The 22,252-nt window shown below is 38.2% G+C and overlaps 2 protein-coding genes and 1 pseudogene across 6 annotated transcripts; 2 read left to right on the forward strand and 1 right to left on the reverse strand.

The window, feature by feature from the left end:
• Positions 1-276: 276 nt before the first annotated feature.
• LOC147483681 (NADH dehydrogenase [ubiquinone] iron-sulfur protein 4, mitochondrial-like) lies at positions 277-4,497 on the forward strand. Of its 4 annotated transcripts, XM_086577668.1 has the most exons (8): positions 629-1,044; positions 1,181-1,363; positions 1,473-1,647; positions 1,729-1,817; positions 1,904-2,033; positions 3,881-3,940; positions 4,056-4,139; positions 4,262-4,497. In XM_086577668.1, exons 3-8 carry the CDS (start codon positions 1,474-1,476, stop codon positions 4,325-4,327), a joined length of 603 nt encoding a protein of 200 aa, XP_086433794.1. In that variant the 5' UTR covers positions 629-1,044; positions 1,181-1,363; position 1,473; the 3' UTR covers positions 4,328-4,497. The 4 variants fall into 4 exon arrangements, with proteins under 4 accessions (XP_086433793.1, XP_086433791.1, XP_086433792.1 ...); XM_086577667.1 differs by lacking the exons at positions 3,881-3,940; positions 4,056-4,139; positions 4,262-4,497 and adding an exon at positions 3,604-3,872 and having other exon boundaries at positions 277-1,044; positions 1,448-1,647; XM_086577665.1 differs by lacking the exons at positions 3,881-3,940; positions 4,056-4,139; positions 4,262-4,497 and adding an exon at positions 3,604-3,872 and having other exon boundaries at positions 277-1,044.
• Positions 4,498-17,128: 12,631 nt separating this feature from the next.
• LOC147483682 (NADH dehydrogenase [ubiquinone] iron-sulfur protein 4, mitochondrial pseudogene) lies at positions 17,129-17,655 on the reverse strand (annotated as a pseudogene). The gene is made up of 3 exons (XR_015205532.1): positions 17,458-17,655; positions 17,288-17,376; positions 17,129-17,201 (listed from the first exon to the last, which is right to left on the reverse strand). The product of XR_015205532.1 is annotated as an NADH dehydrogenase [ubiquinone] iron-sulfur protein 4, mitochondrial pseudogene (transcript).
• Positions 17,656-18,969: 1,314 nt separating this feature from the next.
• Positions 18,970-20,691, forward strand: LOC147483683 (uncharacterized). Its single transcript, XM_086579618.1, has 2 exons — positions 18,970-19,839; positions 20,338-20,691. Exons 1-2 carry the CDS (start codon positions 18,970-18,972, stop codon positions 20,689-20,691), a joined length of 1,224 nt encoding a protein of 407 aa, XP_086435744.1.
• Positions 20,692-22,252: the final 1,561 nt, after the last annotated feature.

Below are 22,252 nucleotides of genomic sequence, written 5' to 3' on the forward strand. Positions count from 1 at the left end.
TATTAGTGTCGTCATCGAAATTGGTTAGGTAGGACAAGAAGCAGGTGCAATTGAAAATTGTAGATGTGATGACGCTTTGAGAAGATATTTAAATGAATAATAATAATAAAAAAAAACAGTTAGTATTTTTATTTTTATTTTTGGCCATACCCCAAGAAATAGAGGATAGAACTGGCAATTTGTAAAACATTTGGGCTATATATGCGACAGTTTCTTTGGGTGTGACTAAGATTACCCTTTTTTTATTAGGCGTACCCATGACAAAACAATTCATTTATCTTTATATATATATAATAGCAGTCCCTTTTCCTGCTCTCTGAGGGTGTCCACGTAGGCTAATTTTAAGTACCCTTTTTACTCACGAGAAATCAGGATGGATTAAGAAAAAAGTGGAGAAAAAACTGGCCGAACCACTTAAAAAGTTTGCAAAACCCACCGTAATGCATGATCCCAAATCTGGAGACTAAATATAGGAAATAAAACTTTCACAGTGAACAAAATACTAAACCCTAACAAAACAAATTCCTCTATTCTTCACAAAAAAACCCACCCCAACTTTTATATCGTCCACTTTCCTTTCTTCACAAAAAAACCCACCCCAACTTTTCTATCGTCCACTTTCCTTGGAGGGCTTGATGATCTATTTTTTTTTTTTTTTTGGATAGGAAACTTGATGATCTAATTAACAGGCTAGGTGAGTGATTTTGAGCCGGGCCTCAAGCTCCTCCGTGAGATGCTAGATAAAGGTCTTCAACCAACAATTGAGACGTTTATTGTTGGGGATGAATGGGTTTCGTACGGGGATGCCAGAAGATGGTGAGAGACGTACTACTAATAAGCTGGATTGCATCATGCCTAACTCAACCACCTACGATTCTCTTATAAAGCAGCCTGAAGTTTTTGTACGATTCTCTTATAAAGCAGCCTAAAGTTTTTGTAGAACTCACGAGTGTTACGATGCAAAAGGCATGACTTGGAATCGGGTTTCTTGCTAATAGGGGTTCCTCCTCCCTTTTGCTGCCTTATGATCTGAGAACCATATTGGTGAGTTTGCTCTTATTTCAATCATGTGTTTTCTTTAAGTCATCATACTATCTAAATTCAGTGTCGTGAGTTCTCCAGTGTTGAGTGTTCTACTAATTTCTACTTGATATTTTACCAAATCTATGATTACCACCAGCGACTGGGAATCGGAGTAAATTAGCATCAACTCAAATATAGTCACCAGAAATCAGGAGAAAAAAAGAAGAAGAAGGAAACAATGAATCGGCAGAAAAAAAAAGGGGGAAATAACAAAACTGCTGTAGAGGTCTCCCACTCAGAATGGAAGGTTAACTCTAACCTCAACCGCTCTTCGAACCTGGTAAGAGAAACTCTAAAAGAGTTTTTGTTTTTGTTTTGTTTTGTTTATTTTTCACCGTGCAGTAAAATTCATTCGTACCTGAAGTTCGATCAACTTTTCTAAATTCGAGGATGGCTCACTCTCTATCTCTGCAACGGAGCTTCAAATCAGCTACTCGTCTTCTTCGCTCGGCTTTGCTTTCTCCGTCTTCCAAATCATTCTCAGCCGATGCTTTAGTCCCCGAGTATAGCCGCGGCGATATCGGCTGCGTTTCTGGAATCCCTGATGAACATCTTCGTAGAAAGGTATCCCAAGATCCCCTTTCATCCACCAATTGATATTTCGATGCTCACTCAAGTTTGGTTTACAAATTATATATCTATCAGGTTGTCATTTTCTCGCTAGCCCGAACTGCGTCACAACAAGGTTCTGGAAAACTTGGCAAGTGGAAAATCAATTTTTTGTCAACCCAGAAGTATGTTCTATTGTTTTCCTTCATCTAGAATTAGTCGATTTTATCAAGATTTATTCTTCTCATTCTATCTGCTTTTATCTCTGTAGATGGCAAAATCCATTGATGGGCTGGACATCCACAGGGGACCCATATGCCAATGTTGGTGATTCAGCACTTGATTTTGACAGTGAAGAATCTGCCAAGGCATTTGCTAACAATCATGGATGGGATTATGTGGTACGTTATGCTCTATCACTCTTTTCTTCCTTTGTGTTGTACATTTCTCTGAGTGTTGAATATATTAGAAAATATCTTCCAAGAGACCAATCTAAGGGATTAGCTATTACTACCATGCAATTTACTACCTCATTTCCACAAAGAAAATAAGTTTTTCATGGGACAAAAGGCTTTCAATCGTATATCAAAGTGAGAATAGTTATTTAGCATGTTCGTTAATTAATGGTGTGCATAACTAAGTTTCTGAAATTCCTATCTTTATATAATAGCAGTCCCTTTTCCTGGTCTGTGAGGGTGTCCACGTAGGCAAATTTTAAGTACCCTTTTTACTCACGAGAAATCAGGAGAGAGAGAGATGTGGGGACTTCAATATGGGCAAATTTTAAGTACAAATTTTATGTAAGTTAGCTTTTGAAGTTGGAAATGAAAAACGTAGCCTATTACATTTTCTTATAATTGAAAGGATAAGCCTTTAATACTTGAAAAGAGAAAGAACGGGTACAAGACCCTTCTTTATATGACTAAAGTGGAAATAAAACTTTCATAGTTTCAATATATGAGGGTGTCCACGTAATCAAATTTTAAGTACCCTATTTACTCACGATAAATTAGGAGAGGATTACGATAAATCAAGAGAGGATTACGATAAAAATAGAGAAAAAAACTGCCAAAGATGTCTCCCAAAAAAAAAAAAAAACAATGAATCGGAGCTTGAAATCAGCTACTTTTCTTCTTCGCTCGGCTTTGCTTTCTCATTCTTCCAAATCATTCTCAGCCGATGCTTTAGTCCCCGAGTATAGCCGCGGCGAGATCGGCTGCGTTTTTGGAATCCCTGATGAACATCTTCGTAGAAAGGTATCCCAAGATCCCCTTTCATCCACCAATTGATATTTCGATGCTCACTCAAGTTTGGTTTACTATGAGCCCATACTTCGAGCAGAGAAAGTCTCGAAAGTCGAAGAACAAGAGGCGATGAAGGAGTTGGAGAAAAAACGCTATTTTCTCTATAATAAAGAGTCTATCTAAGATGGAGGTGGCCTTCCATTTAGTTAGAGGTGAGGTTCTTAGGAAATTTCCATTTAATAGTGGAAAATCAAGGTCCCAAAGTTGGTTCTAAAGCTGTGTGCAATTTTGGTCCACCATTTATGTTGTCTCTAGAGATTGGAGGCTCTCATTCAGGGCCATCGAAGAAGTAAAGTATGCATTTGCAAAATGGATTCAGGGGAGAGACGGAGAGTATTGATCTTAGATTCTCCAGTATATAAAGATAAGTGAAATAATTCCCACCAGTCTGGTGTTGTGCACGAGACTAAGGCAAGAAACATTACACTCAATACAGTATATACTGTATATAAAGGGACTCAGTGAACATCATATATATACTGTATATATATGATGCATCAGATATTGTATTTAATGTGACATAATGTTGAGATTGCCGAAATCGGTACTTACTGTTTTTGCGCGCTTCTTTATCTCGCTCACTAGCTGTGAAGATTGAAATTAGATTTCAGTTTCAGTGAGCACGTACTTCAGTGGTAATTTCATTACTTGACATCCGTTTATTCAGGCAGAAGAGAATAAAGTAGAGAGCATTAAAAGGGACAAGGCCGCAATTGAAAATTTTCTCCAAAAAACTATCGAGAAGCACCAAGCAGAACTTGCTAGGCAAAAGGAACATTACACAAATGCTTTAAGTGCAGCCAAGGAGGCTGAAGCATTGGCTGAGGCGCAGGCTAATACTGAAGCCAGAACTGAACTGGAAAGTCGTTTGAGAGAACCTGATGCTCTTTTATTAGCTGTTACAGTTAACAAATTATAAAATTTCTACTGAATTAATTTTGTAGGCAGTGTTTCGTGAAGAAATGCTTCGTAGAGACATTGGTGATCTTCAAAATCGATATCAAGTATGTAAAGTTCTTTTGACTATACACCGTCTTCATTTTTTTTATTGTGTTGTAGTACGATGGGAAATGAAATTTTCCGATAATTCTATTTAACATTGTCTTACATTGTTATCAGGCAAGTGAGCGTCGATGTGAAGAGCTAATCACACAAGTTCCAGAATCTACTAGGCCACTTTTAAGGCAAATTGAAGCTATGCAGGTTATATTGATTATTTGAGATGAATTTTCATACACATGTTACAGAGTTCGCCTAAATTTTTGTGTTTACATTTTGCGTAAGAGACTGGATTTAAATAGCATTCACTTTCTCAATGGTAACAGGAGACAACAGCCAGGAGGGCAGATGCTTGGGATGGTGTTGAACGGGCCCTCAATTCTAGGCTTTAGGCTTGAAATTTCTAGAGAATGATGTGCCCATAGTGATTGCTGTGACACTTATCATATGCTTTGGTGTTCTGAATTTACTTCACATTTGAGTTTGTAGGAGGCAGAAGCCAAATCTGCAACAGCTGAGGAAAATGAGAGAGCCATGAATGAGCGCCTTTCTCAAACTTTATCTCGAGCTGTGGTGCTGGAAGCTCAGGTTATTTTCTGTTAATGTCTTTGTCATAATAATGAATATAACAATATACACTTAACCTATCGAGATTTCCAGGTATTATGATAAATATTATGTTAATTTGTTGATATTACGTAATATTGCATTAGAAATTAATTTTCTCTATAGGTTATTTAATGATAGTGGACCTTCATTAAATTTACATAGGGTGGTGTCAATGAGATATGGCTTAAACAATTTCAAATGTTGATTTCAAGAGGAGCTTAAATGATTTAGAACCGGTTCCTTTAGGAGGTGCTATTATACAAGTTTCCTTAGTTCAGGCCAAATTAATACCCCGACCGAGTTTTTTAGATAATGAGGTTACCGTGTTTCTATTCCATGAATAATAATAAGCTTATGTAAGTCAGCTTTTGAAGTTGCAAATGAAAAACGTAGCCTATTACATTTTCTTATAATTGAAAGGATAAGCCTTTAATACTTGAAAAGAGAAAGAACGGGTACAAGACCCTTCTTTATATGACTAAAGCGGAAATAAAACTTTCATAGTTTCAATATATGAGGGTGTCCACGTAATCAAATTTTAAGTACCCTATTTACTCACGATAAATCAGGAGAGGATTACGATAAAAATGGAGAAAAAAACTGCCATAGATGTCTCCCACAAAAATAAAAAAAAAAAAAGAAGAAGGAAACAATGAATCGGAACTTGAAATCAGCTACTTTTCTTCTTCGCTCGGCTTTGCTTTCTCATTCTTCCAAATCATTCTCAGCCGATGCTTTAGTCCCCGAGTATAGCCGCGGCGAGATCGGCTGCGTTTCTGGAATCCCTGATGAACATCTTCGTAGAAAGGTATCCCAAGATCCCCTTTCATCCACCAATTGATATTTCGATGCTCTCTCAAGTTTGGTTTACTATGAGCCCATACTTCGAGCAGAGAAAGTCTCGAAAGTCGCAGAACCAGAAGCGATGAAGGAGTTGGAGAAAAATGCTATTTTCTATAATAAAGAGTCTATCTAAGATGGAGGTGGCCTTCCATTTAGTTAGAGGTGAGGTTCCTAGGAAATTTCCATTTAATAGTGGAAAATCAAGGTCCCAAAGTTGGTTAAAAAGTGTGCAATTTTGGTCCACCATTTATGTTGTCTCTAGAGATATTATTTCATGGAATATTAGTTAAGTGATTGACTGTTCAAAGTACTCCATGGCTTTTAGTTCATGTCGTAACACCTTAGGTTAGTTTTTATGCTTTGGACAGGAGATGCTTTGCTGTAAGCTTACCCACCCCTCCCCTCATATCCTCTGTTTTCATAAACAACGTAGGACACCAATCAAATTGTAGAAGTTCAGAATGAGGAAAACTAAATAAGAAGTTCGATTCTTAGAATGTATAAGGCTAAGACAAAGTTTAAGTTTTGGAAGTTTAGTCTTTTGGTTTACTTACCAAGAGTTGGGGATTCAACCTACTTGGACCGGTTGGATATGCGAGGCGAGTAGTTTAACATCACGCTCGCGCATCTCAACCCAACTTGGAGGTTAAAGTTCCAATCTTTGACGACCAAGAGTTTGGGATTCAACCTACTTGGACCGGTTGGATGTGCAAGGCGAGTAGTGTAACATCACGCTCGCGCATCTCAACCCAACTTGGGGTATCAAGTTCCAATCTTTCTTTTACGAACACTTTCCAAGCTTATACATATTTTGTATAATTAATCATTAGTTAATTAGCTAAACGTAGTTAGTTTTCATGTTTACCACTTTCATAGTTTTAAGCTCACCCACCTCTCCTCTTATATCCTCTGTTTTCATAAACAACGTAGGACACCAATCTAATTGTAGAATTATTAGAATGTATAAAGCCCAAACAAAGTTTAAGTTTTGGAAGTTTAGTCTTTTGGTTTACTTACCAAGAGTTGGGGATTCAACCTACTTGGACCGGTTGGATATGCGAGGCGAGTAGTGTAACATCACGCTCGCGCATCTCAACCCAACTTGGAGCTTGAAGTTCCAATCTTTGACGACCAAGAGTTTGGGATTCAACTTACTTGGACCAGTTGGATGTGCGAGGCGAGTAGTGTAACAGACTTTCCAAGCTTATACGTATTTTGTATAATTAATCATTAGTTAATTAGTTAAACGTAGTTAATTTTCATTTTACCGCTTTCATAGTTTTAAACTCACCCACCCCTACCCTCATATCCTCTGTTCTCATAAAAAACGTAGAACACCAATATAATTGTAGAAGTTCAGAATGAGGAAAACTAAATAAGAAGTTCGATTCTTAGAATGTATAAACCCCAGACAAAGTTTAAGTTTTGGAAGTTTAGTCTTTTGGTTTACTTATCAAGAGTTGGGGAGTCAACCTACTTGGACCGGTTGGATGTGCGAGGCTTAGTAGTGTAACATCACGCCACAAGATCTCAACCCAACTCGAGGTTGAAGTTCCAATCTTTGGCGACAAGAGTTTGAGATTCAACTTACTTGGACCGGTTGGATGTGCGAGGCGAGTTGTGTAACATCACGCTCGCGCATCTCAACCCAACTTGGAGGTTGAAGTTCCAGTCTTTGACGACCAAGAGTTGTGGAGTCAACCTACTTGGACCGGTTGGATGTCGCGGAAGTAGTAGTGGAACATCACGCCACAAGATCTCAACCCAACAGGGGGTGAAGTTCCAATCTTTCTTTGACGAAGACTTTCTAAGCTTATACGTATTTTGTATAATTAATCATTAGTTAATTAGTTAAGCGTAGTTAATTTTCATTTTACCGCTTTCATAGTTTTAAACTCACCCACCCCTACCCTCATATCCTCTGTTCTCATAAAAAACGTAGAACACCAATATAATTGTAGAAGTTTAGAATGAGGAAAACTAAATAAGAAGTTCGATTCTTAGAATGTATAAACCCCATACAAAGTTTAAGTTTTGGAAGTTTAGTCTTTTGGTTTACTTACCAAGAGTTGGGGATTCAACCTACTTGGACCGGTTGGATGTGCGAGGCGAGTAGTGTAACATCACGCTCGCGCATCTCAACCCAACTTGGAGGTTGAAGTTCCAATCTTTGACGACCAAGAGTTTGGGATTCAACTTACTTGGACCGGTTAGATGTCGCGAAGGCGCAGAAGTGTAACATCATGCTCAAGCGATCTCAACCCAACTTGGAGGTTGAAGTTCGATCTTTGACGACCAAGAGTTTGGGATTCAACCTACTTGGGACCGGTTGGATGTGCGAGGCGAGTAGTGTAACATTACGCCACAAGATCTCAACCCAACTCGAGGTTGAAGTTCGGTCTTTGACGACCAAGAGTTGGGGAGTCAACCTACTTGGGACCGGTTGGATGTGCGAGGCGAGTAGTGTAACATCAAGCTCGCGCATCTCAACCCAACTTGGGGGTTGAAGTTCCAGTCTTTCTTTGATGAAGACTTTCCAAGCTTATACGTATTTTGTATAATTAATCATTAGTTAATTAGTTAAGCATAGTTAATTTTCATTTTACCGCTTTCATAGTTTTAAACTCACCCACCCCTACCCTCATATCCTCTGTTCTCATAAAAAACGTAGAACACCAATATAATTGTAGAAGTTCAGAATGAGGAAAACTAAATAAGAAGTTCGATTCTTAGAATCTATAAACCCCATACAAAGTTTAAGTTTTGAAAGTTTAGTCTTTTGGTTTACTTATCAAGAGTTGGGGATTCAACCTACTTGGACCGGTTGGATGTGCGAGGCGAGTAGTGTAACATCACTCACAAGATCTCAACCCAACTCGAGGTTGAAGTTCCAATCTTTGGACGACCAAGAGTTTGGGATTCAACTTACTTGGACCGGTTAGATGTGCGGGCGCAGTAGTGTAACATCATGCTCAAGCAGATCTCAACCCAACTTGGAGGTTGAAGTTCGATCTTTGGCGACCAAGAGTTTGGGATTCAACCTACTTGGACCGGTTGGATAATGAGGCGAGTAGTGTAACATTAAACAAGATCTCAACCCAACAGAGGTTGAAGTTCGATCTTTGACGACCAAGAGTTGGGGAGTCAACCTATTTGGGACCGGTTGGATGATGCGAGGCGAGTTGTGTAACATCACGCCCAAGATCTCAACCCAACAGGGGGTTGAAGTTCCAGATCTTTCTTTGACGAAGACTTTCCAAGCTTATACGTATTTTGTATAATTAATCATTAGTTAATTAGTTAAGCGTAGTTAATTTTCATTTTACCGCTTTCATAGTTTTAAACTGACCCACCCCTCCCCTCATATCCTCTGTTTTCATAAACAACGTAGGACACCAATCAAATTGTAGAAGTTCAGAATGAGGAAAACTAAATAAGAAGTTCGATTCTTAGAATGTATAAGGCTAAGACAAAGTTTAAGTTTTGGAAGTTTAGTCTTTTGGTTTACTTACCAAGAGTTGGGAATTCAACCTACTTGGACCGGTTGGATGTGCAAGGCGAGTAGTGTAACGCTCGCGCATCTCAACTCAACTTGGAGGTTGAAGTTCCAGTCTTTGACGACCAAGAGTTAGGGAGTCAACCTACTTGGACCGGTTGGATGTGCGAGGTGATAGTAGTAACAACATCACGCCAAGATCTCAACCCAACTTGGGGGTTGAAGTTCCAATCTTTCTTTGCCGAAGACTTTCTAAGCTTATACGTATTTTGTATAATTAATCAATAGTTAATTAGTTAAGCGTAGTTAATTTTCATTTTACCGCTTTCATAGTTTTAAACTCACCCACCCCTACCCTCATATCCTCTGTTCTCATAAAAAACGTAGAACACCAATATAATTGTAGAAGTTTAGAATGAGGAAAACTAAATAAGAAGTTCGATTCTTAGAATGTATAAACCCCAGACAAAGTTTAAGTTTTGGAAGTTTAGTCTTTTGGTTTACTTACCAAGAGTTGGGGATTCAACCTACTTGGACCGGTTGGATGTGCGAGGCGAGTAGTGTAACATCACGCCACAAGATCTCAACCCAACGGGAGGTTGAAGTTCCAATCTTTGACGACCAAGAGTTTGGGATTCAACTTACTTGGACCGGTTAGATGTGCGAGGCGAGTAGTGTAACATCATGCTCGCGTATTTCAACCCAACTTGGAGGTTGAAGTTCCGATCTTTGACGACCAAGAGTTTGGGATTCAACCTACTTGGACCGGTTGGATGTGCGAGGCGAGTAGTGTAACATTACGCTCGGGCATCTCAACCCAACTTGGAGGTTGAAGTTCCAGTCTTTGACGACCAAGAGTTGGGGAGTCAACCTACTTGGACCGGTTGGATGTCGGCGAGGCTTAGTAGTGTAACATCACGCCACAAGATCTCAACCCAAATGGGGTTGAAGTTCGTCTTTCTTTGTGAAGACTTTCCAAGCTTATACGTATTTTGTATAATTAATCATTAGTTAATTAGTTAAGCGTAGTTAATTTTCATTTTACCGCTTTCATAGTTTTAAACTCACCCACCCCTACCCTCATATCCTCTGTTCTCATAAAAAACGTAGAACACCAATATAATTGTAGAAGTTCAGAATGAGGAAAACTAAATAAGAAGTTCGATTCTTAGAATGTATAAACCCCAGACAAAGTTTAAGTTTTGGAAGTTTAGTCTTTTGGTTTACTTACCAAGAGTTGGGGATTCAACCTACTTGACCGGTTGGATGTGGTTAAAAGTAGTGTAACATCACGCTCGCAAGATCTCAACCCAACTTGGAGGTTGAAGTTTGACCAATCTTTGACGACCAAGAGTTGGGGATTCAACCTACTTTGGACGGTTGGATGTCGCGAGGTGAGTAGTGTAACATCACGCCACAAGATCTCAACCCAACTCGGAGGTTGAAGTTCCAGTCTTTTACGACCAAGAGTTGGGGATTCAACCTATTTGGACGGTTGGATGTCGCGGGCGCAGTAGTGTAACATCACGCCACAAGATCTCAACCCAACTCGAGGTTGAAGTTCCAGTCTTTGACGACCAAGAGTTGGGGAGTCAACCTACTTGGACCGGTTGGATGTGCGAGGCGAGTAGTGTAACATCACGCTCGCGCATCTCAACCCAACTTGGGGGTTGAAGTTCCAATCTTTCTTTGACGAAGACTTTCCAAGCTTATACGTATTTTGTATAATTAATCATTAGTTAATTAGTTAAGCGTAGTTAATTTTCATTTTACCGCTTTCATAGTTTTAAACTCACCCACCCCTACCCTCATATCCTCTGTTCTCATAAAAAACGTAAAACACCAATATAATTGTAGAAGTTCAGAATGAGGAAAACTAAATAAGAAGTTCGATTCTTAAAATGTAGAAACCCCAGACAAAGTTTAAGTTTTGGAAGTTTAGTCTTTTGGTTTACTTACCAAGAGTTGGGAATTCAACCTACTTGGACCGGTTGGATGTGCAAGGCGAGTAGTGTAACGCTCGCGCATCTCAACCCAACTTGGAGGTTGAAGTTCCAGTCTTTGACGACCAAGAGTTGGGGATTCAACCTACTTGGACTGGTTGGATGTGCGAGGCTAGTAGTGTAACATCACGCTCGCGCATCTCAACCTAACCACCGGTTGGATGTGCGAGGGGAGTAGTGTAACATCATGCTCGCGCATCTCAACCTAACTTGGAGGTTGATGTTCCAGTCTTTGACTACCAAGAGTTGGGGAGTCAACCTACTTGGACCGGTTGGATGTGCGAGGCGAGTAGTGTAACATCACGCTCGCGCATCTCAACCTAACTTGGGGGTTGAAGTTCCAATCTTTCTTTGATTATACCTATTTTGTATAATTAATCAATAGTTAATTAGCTAAGCGTAGTTAATTTTCATGTTTACTGCTTTCATAGTTTTAAGCTCATCCACCTCTCCCCTTATATCCTCGGTTCTCATAAACAACGTAGGACACCAATCTAATTGTAGAAGTTCAGATTGGGGAAAAGAAAGATGGGAAGCACATACAAAGTTACAGTAGACTTGGGTCCCATTGTCGTAGTTAAAAGGTTCAAGGAGATGAGTGACTTGGACAAGAAGGAATTCATTAAGTATTTTCTATTTCCTTTTGCTGTGCATTACTTGCTTAATATGTCATTTATGTACTTGGTAATTTAATTAATTTATTGTGTGTGGAAGCCTGATTCAAAGTTATTTTGAATTGATGTTATTTGGTTAGGAATTCATGATTTGAAGATACTATGCTATATGCTTCCCCATAACTTACATATGTGAATAGATATTAGAATTGAGTTTGGAAGTAAAACACAATTAAGGTTTGTCCATCATCATTGAAATTGTATCTATGGTTAGTTGATTAAGTCCCATTGTAGATCTCAAGTTGTCATGTTAGGCTTTATGTGGTGATGCTCCTAAATCCCGAATCCCGATGGAGCGGTATATGCTTTTATTTGATTGTAATTGATTTCTTCTGCTTGATTGATTTTATTCATTGTAATTTGGTGTATGCTAGAACAAATATCAATTACCTCCATTTTGTGATGTACATTCTAGGAACCAAATTGTGTGGGCAAGTAAAGAGCACACCAGCATGTGGCTCATTTTCTAGATGGGGAGTTAGTCACTGCTGGTTCGGTGAGGGATCAAATTTTTGTCGGTGATATTTGCATGCAATACAAGAGCTTGCAGTGGTACGACAGTGGATGTTAAAGTTGATACCTGTTCTAATGTAGGTTGAGATTTCTCAATAGAATTGCCAAGCTCAGTGATTTTTCTTACCAACTTTACACTTCTACCAAAGATGCACCCTTGGGTAAGTAGTTAATTTTACTTTGATACTTAAAATAGTGTTTATGTTTAAAAATAATACTGAGTAACATTATTCAACACTTTGCAGAAAGCGACCCCGCAGCTCCAATCGGGTTATAGACCGTCGTCACGACCAAGGATTTGCGGTCCTTGCGATTCATGACTTGCAATTGTATAGAAAAGGAAGCACACTGGCATCGATCAATAAGAGATAAATAAAAGCAGCATAAGGTGTGAATTTCTGGATGCGTTTTTTTTTTTGTTTCACTTGTTGATTCTTTTTGTTGCATGAAGCCCAATAAGAACTCAATCCAATTCTAACTGAGTGCTTTCTGAAAACAGTTCAAATGTGTGGCAACAATGACATCTCCTTCAAAAATCCCTCAGGAATACTTTGAAGATATGAAAAGATGTCTGAGCTATGGTTTTGGGCTTTGCTGTAACTGGAAATCTCTTATTGATTTTTAGGGAAGCAAGAGAACCTAGAAATTAAAGTTATTGGAGTTCCATTCTTCCGTTAGTAATTTTTTTTTTATTGTGAAGAAATCTGAGTGAAAAAAAATGAGGTTGAATTTGGAAGGAAAAAGTTTATAAGCTGTATTAAAATGAATGTTGGATACTTGGATGCGAAAGGTTATTTATGTTTTTTATAGATCTTGAGCTTTAAATGGGGACTGCTGACTTTTAGGAGGAGGTTAGATGCTATGTGTCAATGAAATGAGATTTGTTGCTACGTGTCAGCAAGTAAATTGACAGATACGTTAACTTTGTGGATGTGTCAGTCCCCATATTATATAGTTCCCAACACGTTGCGTTGAGTTGAGATGCGCGAGCGTGATGTTAAACTACTCGCCTCGCATATCCAACCGGTCCAAGTAGGTTGAATCCCCAACTCTTGGTAAGGAAACCAAAAGACTAAACTTCCAAAACTTAAACTTTGTCTTAGCCTTATACATTCTAAGAATCGAACTTCTTATTTAGTTTTCCTCATTCTGAACTTCTACAATTTGATTGGTGTCCTACGTTGTTTATGAAAACAGAGGATATGAGGGGAGGGGTGGGTAAGCTTACAGCAAAGCATCTCCTGTCCAAAGCATAAAAACTAACCTAAGGTGTTACGACATGAACTAAAAGCCATGGAGTACTTTGAACAGTCAATCACTTAACTAATATTCCATGAAATAATATCTCTAGAGACAACATAAATGGTGGACCAAAATTGCACACAGCTTTAGAACCAACTTTGGGACCTTGATTTTCCACTATTAAATGGAAATTTCCTAGGAACCTCACCTCTAACTAAATGGAAGGCCACCTCCATCTTAGATAGACTCTTTATTATAGAGAAAATAGCATTTTTTCTCCAACTCCTTCATCGCTCGGTTCTCAAGGACTTCGAGACTTTCTCCGCTTTCAAGTATGGGCTCATAGTAAACCAAACTTGAGAGAGCATCGAAATATCAATTGGTGGATGAAAGGGGATCTTGGGATACCTTTCTACTTAAGATGTTCATCGTGGATTCCAGAAACAAACATGCCGATCTACGCGGCTATACTCGGGGACTAAAGCATCGGCTGAGAATGATTTGGAAGAATGAGAAAGCAAAGCCGAGCGAAGAAGAAAAGTAGCTGATTTCAAGCTCCGATTCATTGTTTCCTTTTTTATTTTATTATTTTATTATTTTTTATTTTTGTGGGAGACATCTATGGCAGTTTTTTTCTCCATTTTTATCGTAATCCTCTCCTGATTTATCGTGAGTAAATAGGGTACTTAAAATTTGATTACGTGGACACCCTCATATATTGAAACTATGAAAGTTTTATTTCCGCTTTAGTCATATAAAGAAGGGTCTTGTACCCGTTCTTTCTCTTTTCAAGTATTAAAGGCTTATCCTTTCAATTATAAGAAAATGTAATAGGCTACGTTTTTCATTTGCAACTTCAAAAGCTGACTTACATAAGCTTATTATTATTCATGGAATAGAAACACGATAACCTCATTATCTAAAAAACTCGGTCGGGGTATTAATTTGGCCTGAACTAAGGAAACTTGTATAATAGCACCTCCTAAAGGAACCGGTTCTAAATCATTTAAGCTCCTCTTGAAATCAACATTTGAAATTGTTGCGCCATATCTCATTGACACCACCCTATGTAAATTTAATGAAGGTCCACTATCATTAAATAACCTATAGAGAAAATTAATTTCTAATGCAATATTACGTAATATCAACAAATTAACATAATATTTATCATAATACCTGGAAATCTCGATAGGTTAAGTGTATATTGTTATATTCATTATTATGACAAAGACATTAACAGAAAATAACCTGAGCTTCCAAAGACCGCCTTGACTCGAGATAAAGTTTGAAAAGGCGCTCATTCATGGCTCTCTCATTTTCCTCATTTGTTGCAGATTTGGCTACGCCTCCTACAAACTCAAATGTGAAGTAAATTCAGAACACCAAAGCATATGATAAGTGTCAAAGCAATCACTATGGGCACATCATTCTCTAGAAATTTCAAACCTAAAGCCTAGAATTGAGGGGTCTGCTCAACACCAGCCCAAGCATCCGCCCTCCCGTCATTTGTCTCCTGTTACCATTGAGAAAGTGAATGCTATTTAAATCCAGTCTCTTACGCAAAAATGTAAACACAAAAATTTAGGCTTAACTCTGTAGAATGTGTATGAAAATTCATCTCAAATAATCAATATAACTCGCGATAGCTTCAATTTGCCTTTAAAAGTGGCCTAGTAGATTCCGGAACTTGTGTGATTAGCTCTTCACATCGACGCTCACTTGCCTCGATAACAATGTAAGACAATGTTAAATAGAATTATCGGAAAATGTCATTTCCCATCGTGACTACAACACAATAAAAAATGAAGACGGTGTATAGTCAAAAGAACTTTACATACTTGATATCGATTTTGAAGATCACCAATGTCTCTAATGAAAGCATTTATTCACTAAACACTGCCTACAAAATTAATTCAGTAGAAATTTTATAATTTGTTAACCGTAACTTGACTAATAAAAGAGCATCGTTCTCTCAAACGACTTTCCAGTTCAGTCTGGGTTTCAAGATATTAACTGCGCCTAAATGCTTGACCTCCTTGGCTGCACTTTACAAAGATTTGTGTAATGTTCCTTTTGCCCGGCAAGTTCGCTTTGGTGCTTCTCGATAGTTTTTGGAGAAAATTTTCAACCGGCCTTGTCCCTTTTAATGCTCTCTACTTTATTCTCTTCCTTTTGAATAAACGGATGTCAAGTAATGAAATTACCACTGGCACGCGGCTCACTGAAACTGAAATCTAATTTCAATCTTCACAGACTAGTGAGCTTAGATAAAGAAGCGTAAAAAGCAGTAAGGTACCGATTTCGGCAATCTCAACATTATGTCACATTAAATACAATATCTGATGCATCATATATATACAAGATATATATGATGTTCATCGAGTCCCTTTATATACAAAGATATATCGTATTGAGTGTAATGTTTCTTGCCTTAGTCTCTGCACAACACCCGACTGGTGGGAATTATTTCACTTATCTTTATATCTTGGAGAATCTAAGATCAATACTCTCCGTCTCTCCCCTGAATCCATTTTGCAAATGCATACTTTACTTCTTCGATGGCCCTGAATGAGAGCCTCCAATCTCTAGAGACAACATAAATGGTGGACCCAAATTGCACACAGCTTTAGAACCAACTTTGGGACCTTGATTTTCCACTATTAAATGGAAATTTCCTAAGAACCTCACCTCTAACTAAATGGAAGGCCACCTCCATCTTAGATAGACTCTTTATTATAGAGAAAATAGCGTTTTTTCCCCAACTCCTTCATCGCCTCTTGTTCTGCGACTTTCGAGACTTTCTCTGCTCGAAGTATGGGCTCATAGTAAACCAAACTTGAGTGAGCATCGAAATATCAATTGGTGGATGAAAGGGGATCTTGGGATACCTTTCTACGAAGATGTTCATCAGGGATTCCAGAAACGCAGCCGATCTCGCCGCGGCTATACTCGGGGACTAAAGCATCGGCTGAGAATGATTTGGAAGAATGAGAAAGCAAAGCCGAGCGAAGAAGAAAAGTAGCTGATTTCAAGCTCCGATTCATTGTTTCTTTTTTTTTTTTTTTTTTTGTGGGAGACATCTTTGGCAGTTTTTTTCTCTATTTTTATCGTAATCCTCTCCTGATTTATCGTAATCCTCTCCTAATTTATCGTGAGTAAATAGGGTACTTAAAATTTGATTACGTGGACACCCTCATATATTGAAACTATGAAAGTTTTATTTCCGCTTTAGTCATATAAAGAAGGGTCTTGTACCCGTTCTTTCTCTTTTCAAGTATTAAAGGCTTATCCTTTCAATTATAAGAAAATGTAATAGGCTACGTTTTTCATTTCCAACTTCAAAAGCTAACTTACATAAAATTTGTACTTAAAATTTGCCCATATTGAAGTCCCCACATCTCTCTCTCTCCTGATTTCTCGTGAGTAAAAAGGGTACTTAAAATTTGCCTACGTGGACACCCTCACAGACCAGGAAAAGGGACTGCTATTATATAAAGATAGGAATTTCAGAAACTTAGTTATGCACACCATTAATTAACGAACATGCTAAATAACTATTCTCACTTTGATATACGATTGAAAGCCTTTTGTCCCATGAAAAACTTATTTTCTTTGTGGAAATGAGGTAGTAAATTGCATGGTAGTAATAGCTAATCCCTTAGATTGGTCTCTTGGAAGACATTTTCTAATATATTCAACACTCAGAGAAATGTACAACACAAAGGAAGAAAAGAGTGATAGAGCATAACGTACCACATAATCCCATCCATGATTGTTAGCAAATGCCTTGGCAGATTCTTCCTTTCATCAAAATCAAGTCTTTGAATCACCAACATTGGCATATGGGTCCCCTGTGGATGTCCAGCCCATCAATGGATTTTGCCATCTACAGAGATAAAAGCAGATAGAATGAGAAGAATAAATCTTGATAAAATCGACTAATTCTAGATGAAGGAAAACAATAGAACATACTTCTGGGTTGACAAAAAATTGATTTTCCACTTGCCAAGTTTTCCAGAACCTTGTTGTGACGCAGTTCGGGCTAGCGAGAAAATGACAACCTGATAGATATATAATTTGTAAACCAAACTTGAGTGAGCATCGAAATATCAATTGGTGGATGAAAGGGGATCTTGGGATACCTTTCTACGAAGATGTTCATCAGGGATTCCAGAAACGCAGCCGATATCGCCGCGGCTATACTCGGGGACTAAAGCATCGGCTGAGAATGATTTGGAAGACGGAGAAAGCAAAGCCGAGCGAAGAAGAAGAGTAGCTGATTTGAAGCTCCGTTGCAGAGATAGAGAGTGAGCCATCCTCGAATTTAGAAAAGTTGATCGAACTTCGTGCACGAATGAATTTTTATCGCGACGGTGAAAAATAAACAAAACAAAACAAAACAAAAACTCTTTTTAGAGTTTCTCTTACCAGGTTCAAGAGCGGTTGAGGTTAGAGTTAACCTTCCATTCGAAGAGGGGAGACCTCTGCCAGCTTTATTTCCCCCTTTTTTTTCTGCCGATTCATTGTTTCCTTCTTCTTCTTTTTCTCGATTTCTGGTGACTATATTTGAGTTGATGCTAATTTACTCCGATTCGATCATTTGGTGGTAATCATAGATTTGGTAAAATATCAAGTAGAAATTAGTAGAACACTCAACACTTTGGAGAACTCATTAATCGAATTTAGATAATATGATGACTTAAAGAAAACACATGATTGAAATAAGAGCAAACTCACCAATATGGTTCTCGGATCATAAGGCAGCAAGGGAGGAGGAACCCCTATTAGCAAGAAACCCGATTCCAAGTCATGCCTTTTGCATCGTGAATCCTGCGAGTTCTACAAAAACTTTAGGTCGCTTTATAAGAGAATCGCATAAAAAACTCAGCTGCTTTATAAGAGAATCGTAGGTGGTTGAGTTAGGCATGATGCAATCCAGCCTTATTAGTAGTCGTCTCTCACCACCATCTTCGCATCCCCGCATTTAAACCCATTCATCCCCAACAATAAACGTCACAATTGTTGGTTGAAGACCTTTATCTAGCGTCTCACGATTCCAGAAACGCAGCCGATCTCGCCGCGGCTATACTCGGGGACTAAAGCATCGGCTGAGAATGATTTGGAAGAATGAGAAAGCAAAGCCGAGCGAAGAAGAAAAGTAGCTGATTTCAAGCTCCGATTCATTGTTTCCTTTTTTTTTTTTTTTTTTTGGTGGGAGACATCTATGGCAGTTTTTTTCTCCATTTTTATCGTAATCCTCTCCTGATTTATCGTAATCCTCTCCTGATTTATCGTGAGTAAATAGGGTACTTAAAATTTGATTACGTGGACACCCTCATATATTGAAACTATGAAAGTTTTATTTCCGCTTTAGTCATATAAAGAAGGGTCTTGTACCCGTTCTTTCTCTTTTCAAGTATTAAAGGCTTATCCTTTCAAACTTGAAAACAATTCATTTATTCTACTATCCATGACAATTAATTGCAGCTCTCTACACAATAGAGTTCCAAAAGAGAAGCTTGCCCCATGCTCATATCTTGCTGTTTTTGGAGAACTCAGCAAAGCCTTCCACCCCTTCACAACTCAACAGAGTTATATCGCGAATTGCCGACGACCCGCTAACAAAGTTGCAGTATAATGCAGTTGTGGAATTCATGATTCATGGTCCATGTGGCCAGTCTAAACCAGATTCTCCTTGCATGGTAAAAACTGATGATGGGAATAAAAAATGCTCTAGGCACTATCCGAAACCATTCTGTAGCGAGACAATGATTGACAAAAATGACTTCACAGTCTATATGAGGAGAGACAATGGTCGAACTGCACAAAAAGACGGAATAACTCTTGATAACAAATGGGTCATTCCACACAATGTGGACTTGATTGTGAAGTTTCAAGCCCACATAAATGTTGAACATTGCAACAAAGCAAGGTCAATCAAGTACCTATTCAAGTATATTAACAAGGGAAAGGATAGAGCATCTGCAATGATTGTTGAGAATGTAGTAACTGACAGTAACAGTAAGGAACAAATTGTCAGGGATGTTGATGAAATATCAAACTTCTTAGACTGTCGATTTCTTTCTTCTTCTGAAGGAGTTTGGAGGCTTTTAAATTTTGATATACAGTACAGAAATCCGAGTGTCGAGCGGTTGCCATTCCATCTTGAAGGTCAGAATATGGTATACTACAGCGAGAAAGATGATCCAAAAGTAGTAGTGCGTCGTGAAAAAGCGTCCAGAACAAAGTTTACAGAATGGTTCAAGGCAAATGAAGAGTATGAATTAGCCAGGACACTTACGTATGTTGATTTCCCAACTAAATTTGTTTGGAAAAAAAAGTATAATAAGTGGACTCTACGAAAACGAGGAATATCAGTTGGACGAGTTTACTACGCACATCCTACATCAGGTGAAAGGTTCTACTTAAGAATGTTGCTTAATATTGTTAAAGGACCTAGGAGTTATGAAGATATTCGTACAGTTAATGGAACCCCACATCCAACTTTTAAAGCAGCATGTCAGGTAATCTTTCAACTACTTCAATTGTCCATCTACTACTAATAGCTTTTTTGTGATATATTTTGTGATATATTTTTGTGATATATTAAGCAGTATCCCTCTCGACCATTATTATATTCCAATAAAAGTCTAACATTATTATTAAAGTTATATGTCATTTGACAACAAAATATATATTCTGTCGTACTTAATGATATCTCCTATTCTCATAAAACAAAGTATGAATTATGCAACAAAACTGAATCAAGACTACATACCACTCCAAAAATGGCCCCTGAAGCACCAACTGCAGGTGCTTTGCAAAACCAATAACTTGCTGCGCAACCTGTACTCTTGAAACTATTGGATCAGAATATGAACTTGCATTTACTTTAATAGGCATGGCCTTACCCACTTCCGTTCTTGCTTTCTGCTGCCTGAAATGTGGCATTCCTGAAAATTTATTTGTTAATATCAAGTTTTTCATTTTATATTATGTAATCCTTCATTTTTGGATTACAGGCATACGGTTTGCTAGAGGACGACAGTGAATGGAATGATGGTATGAAGCAAGCAAGCGAGTGGGCAAATCCAGCTTCTTTAAGAGAACTTTTTGTCACTTTAATCTTGCTGTGTGAGGTTACATCTCCAGAAATACTTTTTGAAAATCATCAGAAAAGCCTTGGTGAAGATATTTTGTTTCGTTACAGAAAAACCAACCACAACCAAAGTCTCCGACTAAGTTATGACCGGATAAAGAATGATACTCTTTCTTTGAGATTGAGAATATCATGGTTCGGGGGAAAACACTTACAGATATTGAAGGTTTTCCTAAATTCAATATTTCTTCACAAGCATCTTATGGTAACAAATTGATTCTTGAAGAATTGGATTACAACCGCTTAGAGTTGCACAATGAACATATCAAACTCTATAACGGTCTCAACAATGAACAGAAAAATGTTTACAACTGTATGGCGATGCGGTTGAGACAACAACTGGAGGTGTTTTTTTTTGTCTCTGGAAGTGGGGAACTGGGAAAACATATCTCTACAAGACTATCATTTCAAAACTCCCTTACGAAAGTAAAATTGTTCTTTGCAGTTGCTTCTTCGAATAGCATAACTTCTTTTACCGGTGGGACTAACAAAGACATTCAAGGTTTAAAATTATGATACCTACATATGAGACCACAAGTTGTGACATTTCTCATGGTTCAAAACTACACAAGCTTATTTCAAAAGCTGACCTTATTGTGTGGGACGAAGCTCCAATGACTCATAGGCACGGCTTTGAAGCCGTTGGACCGTACTCACGAAAGACTTATTGAAACCGGATACTAGAGATTTTGGTGGGAAGACATTTCTCATGGGTGGAGATTTCGGACAAATTTTGCCATCATACCAAGAGGTAAAAGAATTGATGTTGTTAAAGCTCGATTAACAAATCAAAACTTTGAAAAATTGCCAAGTTTTTTCACTTGAGTGAAAACATGAGACTCAAGAGTGGCGTGATGGACTATGCCCTTTATTGTTTCGTAGATGAGTTTAGCAAATGGGTTCTAGATTTAGGAGATGGGAACCTACCTGCAAAGCGATGAACGAAGAAATAGAGCCGACTTGGATCAAAATACGATGACTTACTCATTCGAGAAAGTGACAACTTCGGTTGAAGATATCATCGGCACCATTTATCCAGATTTGGTCAATAAGTATACAGAAGTTAAGTACTTGAAAGAGAGGAGTATTCTAGCACCGAAGAATGACACGGTAGACGAAATAAATTCTGCAGTTGTTTAAAAAATTCCTAGAGATTTAAAAAGCTACTTAAGTGCAGACTCTCTATGTCCAATCCCAAGAAAGTGTGCAGAACAAGATGTTCTGTATCCAACAGAATTTTTAAACAGCTTGGAATTTTCCGGAGTACCAAACCACAATCTGAAGTTTAAGCGTGGAGTCCCTATTATCGTCTTGAAACATGAATCAAAGTGAAGGGCGTGTAATGGTACTAGACTCACAAGTGACAAATATTGCTCCAAAAGTCATAGAAGCAACAATTATTACTTTGGAACAAAGATAGGAGAACCGGTTTTATTCCCGGAATGATTATGTCTCCAAGTGACACAAAATGGCATTTCGTCTTGAGGAGGAAACAGTTTTCTGTCAAAGTTTGTTTAAGCTATGACTATAAACAAAAGTCAAGGTCAGACTTTTGATAAGGGTTGGTGTTTATTTACCAAGACCAATTTTCACACATGGCCGGTTATATGTTCTTTGTCGCGAACCACCTCAAGAAAGGGATTGAAATTCCTAATAAAAAGGGCGGAAATGAACCGAAGGGTGCACAAAGAACATCGTGTATAAAGAAGTTTTCAATTCAATATGAACATATCAACTCAAGGTATGTCCTAATATAGCTATTTTACATTCAAGATGAA

The sequence above is a fragment of the Coptis chinensis genome, chromosome 8 (genome assembly GCF_015680905.1).
Source record: "Coptis chinensis isolate HL-2020 chromosome 8, ASM1568090v1, whole genome shotgun sequence".
NCBI lineage: Eukaryota > Viridiplantae > Streptophyta > Magnoliopsida > Ranunculales > Ranunculaceae > Coptis > Coptis chinensis.

Excerpts from the sequence above, each read along its gene's own strand:
- LOC147483681 (XM_086577667.1), top strand. The coding sequence starts at position 1,474 with ATGGCTCACTCTCTATCTCTGCAACGGAGCTTCAAATCAGCTACTCGT. Across the intron at positions 1,648-1,728 it reads ATGAACATCTTCGTAGAAAG|GTTGTCATTTTCTCGCTAGC; the intron begins GTATCCCAAGAT and ends TATATCTATCAG. Across the intron at positions 1,818-1,903 it reads AATTTTTTGTCAACCCAGAA|ATGGCAAAATCCATTGATGG; the intron begins GTATGTTCTATT and ends TTATCTCTGTAG.
- LOC147483683 (XM_086579618.1), top strand. The coding sequence starts at position 18,970 with ATGATTCATGGTCCATGTGGCCAGTCTAAACCAGATTCTCCTTGCATG. Across the intron at positions 19,840-20,337 it reads CTTTTAAAGCAGCATGTCAG|GCATACGGTTTGCTAGAGGA; the intron begins GTAATCTTTCAA and ends TTTGGATTACAG.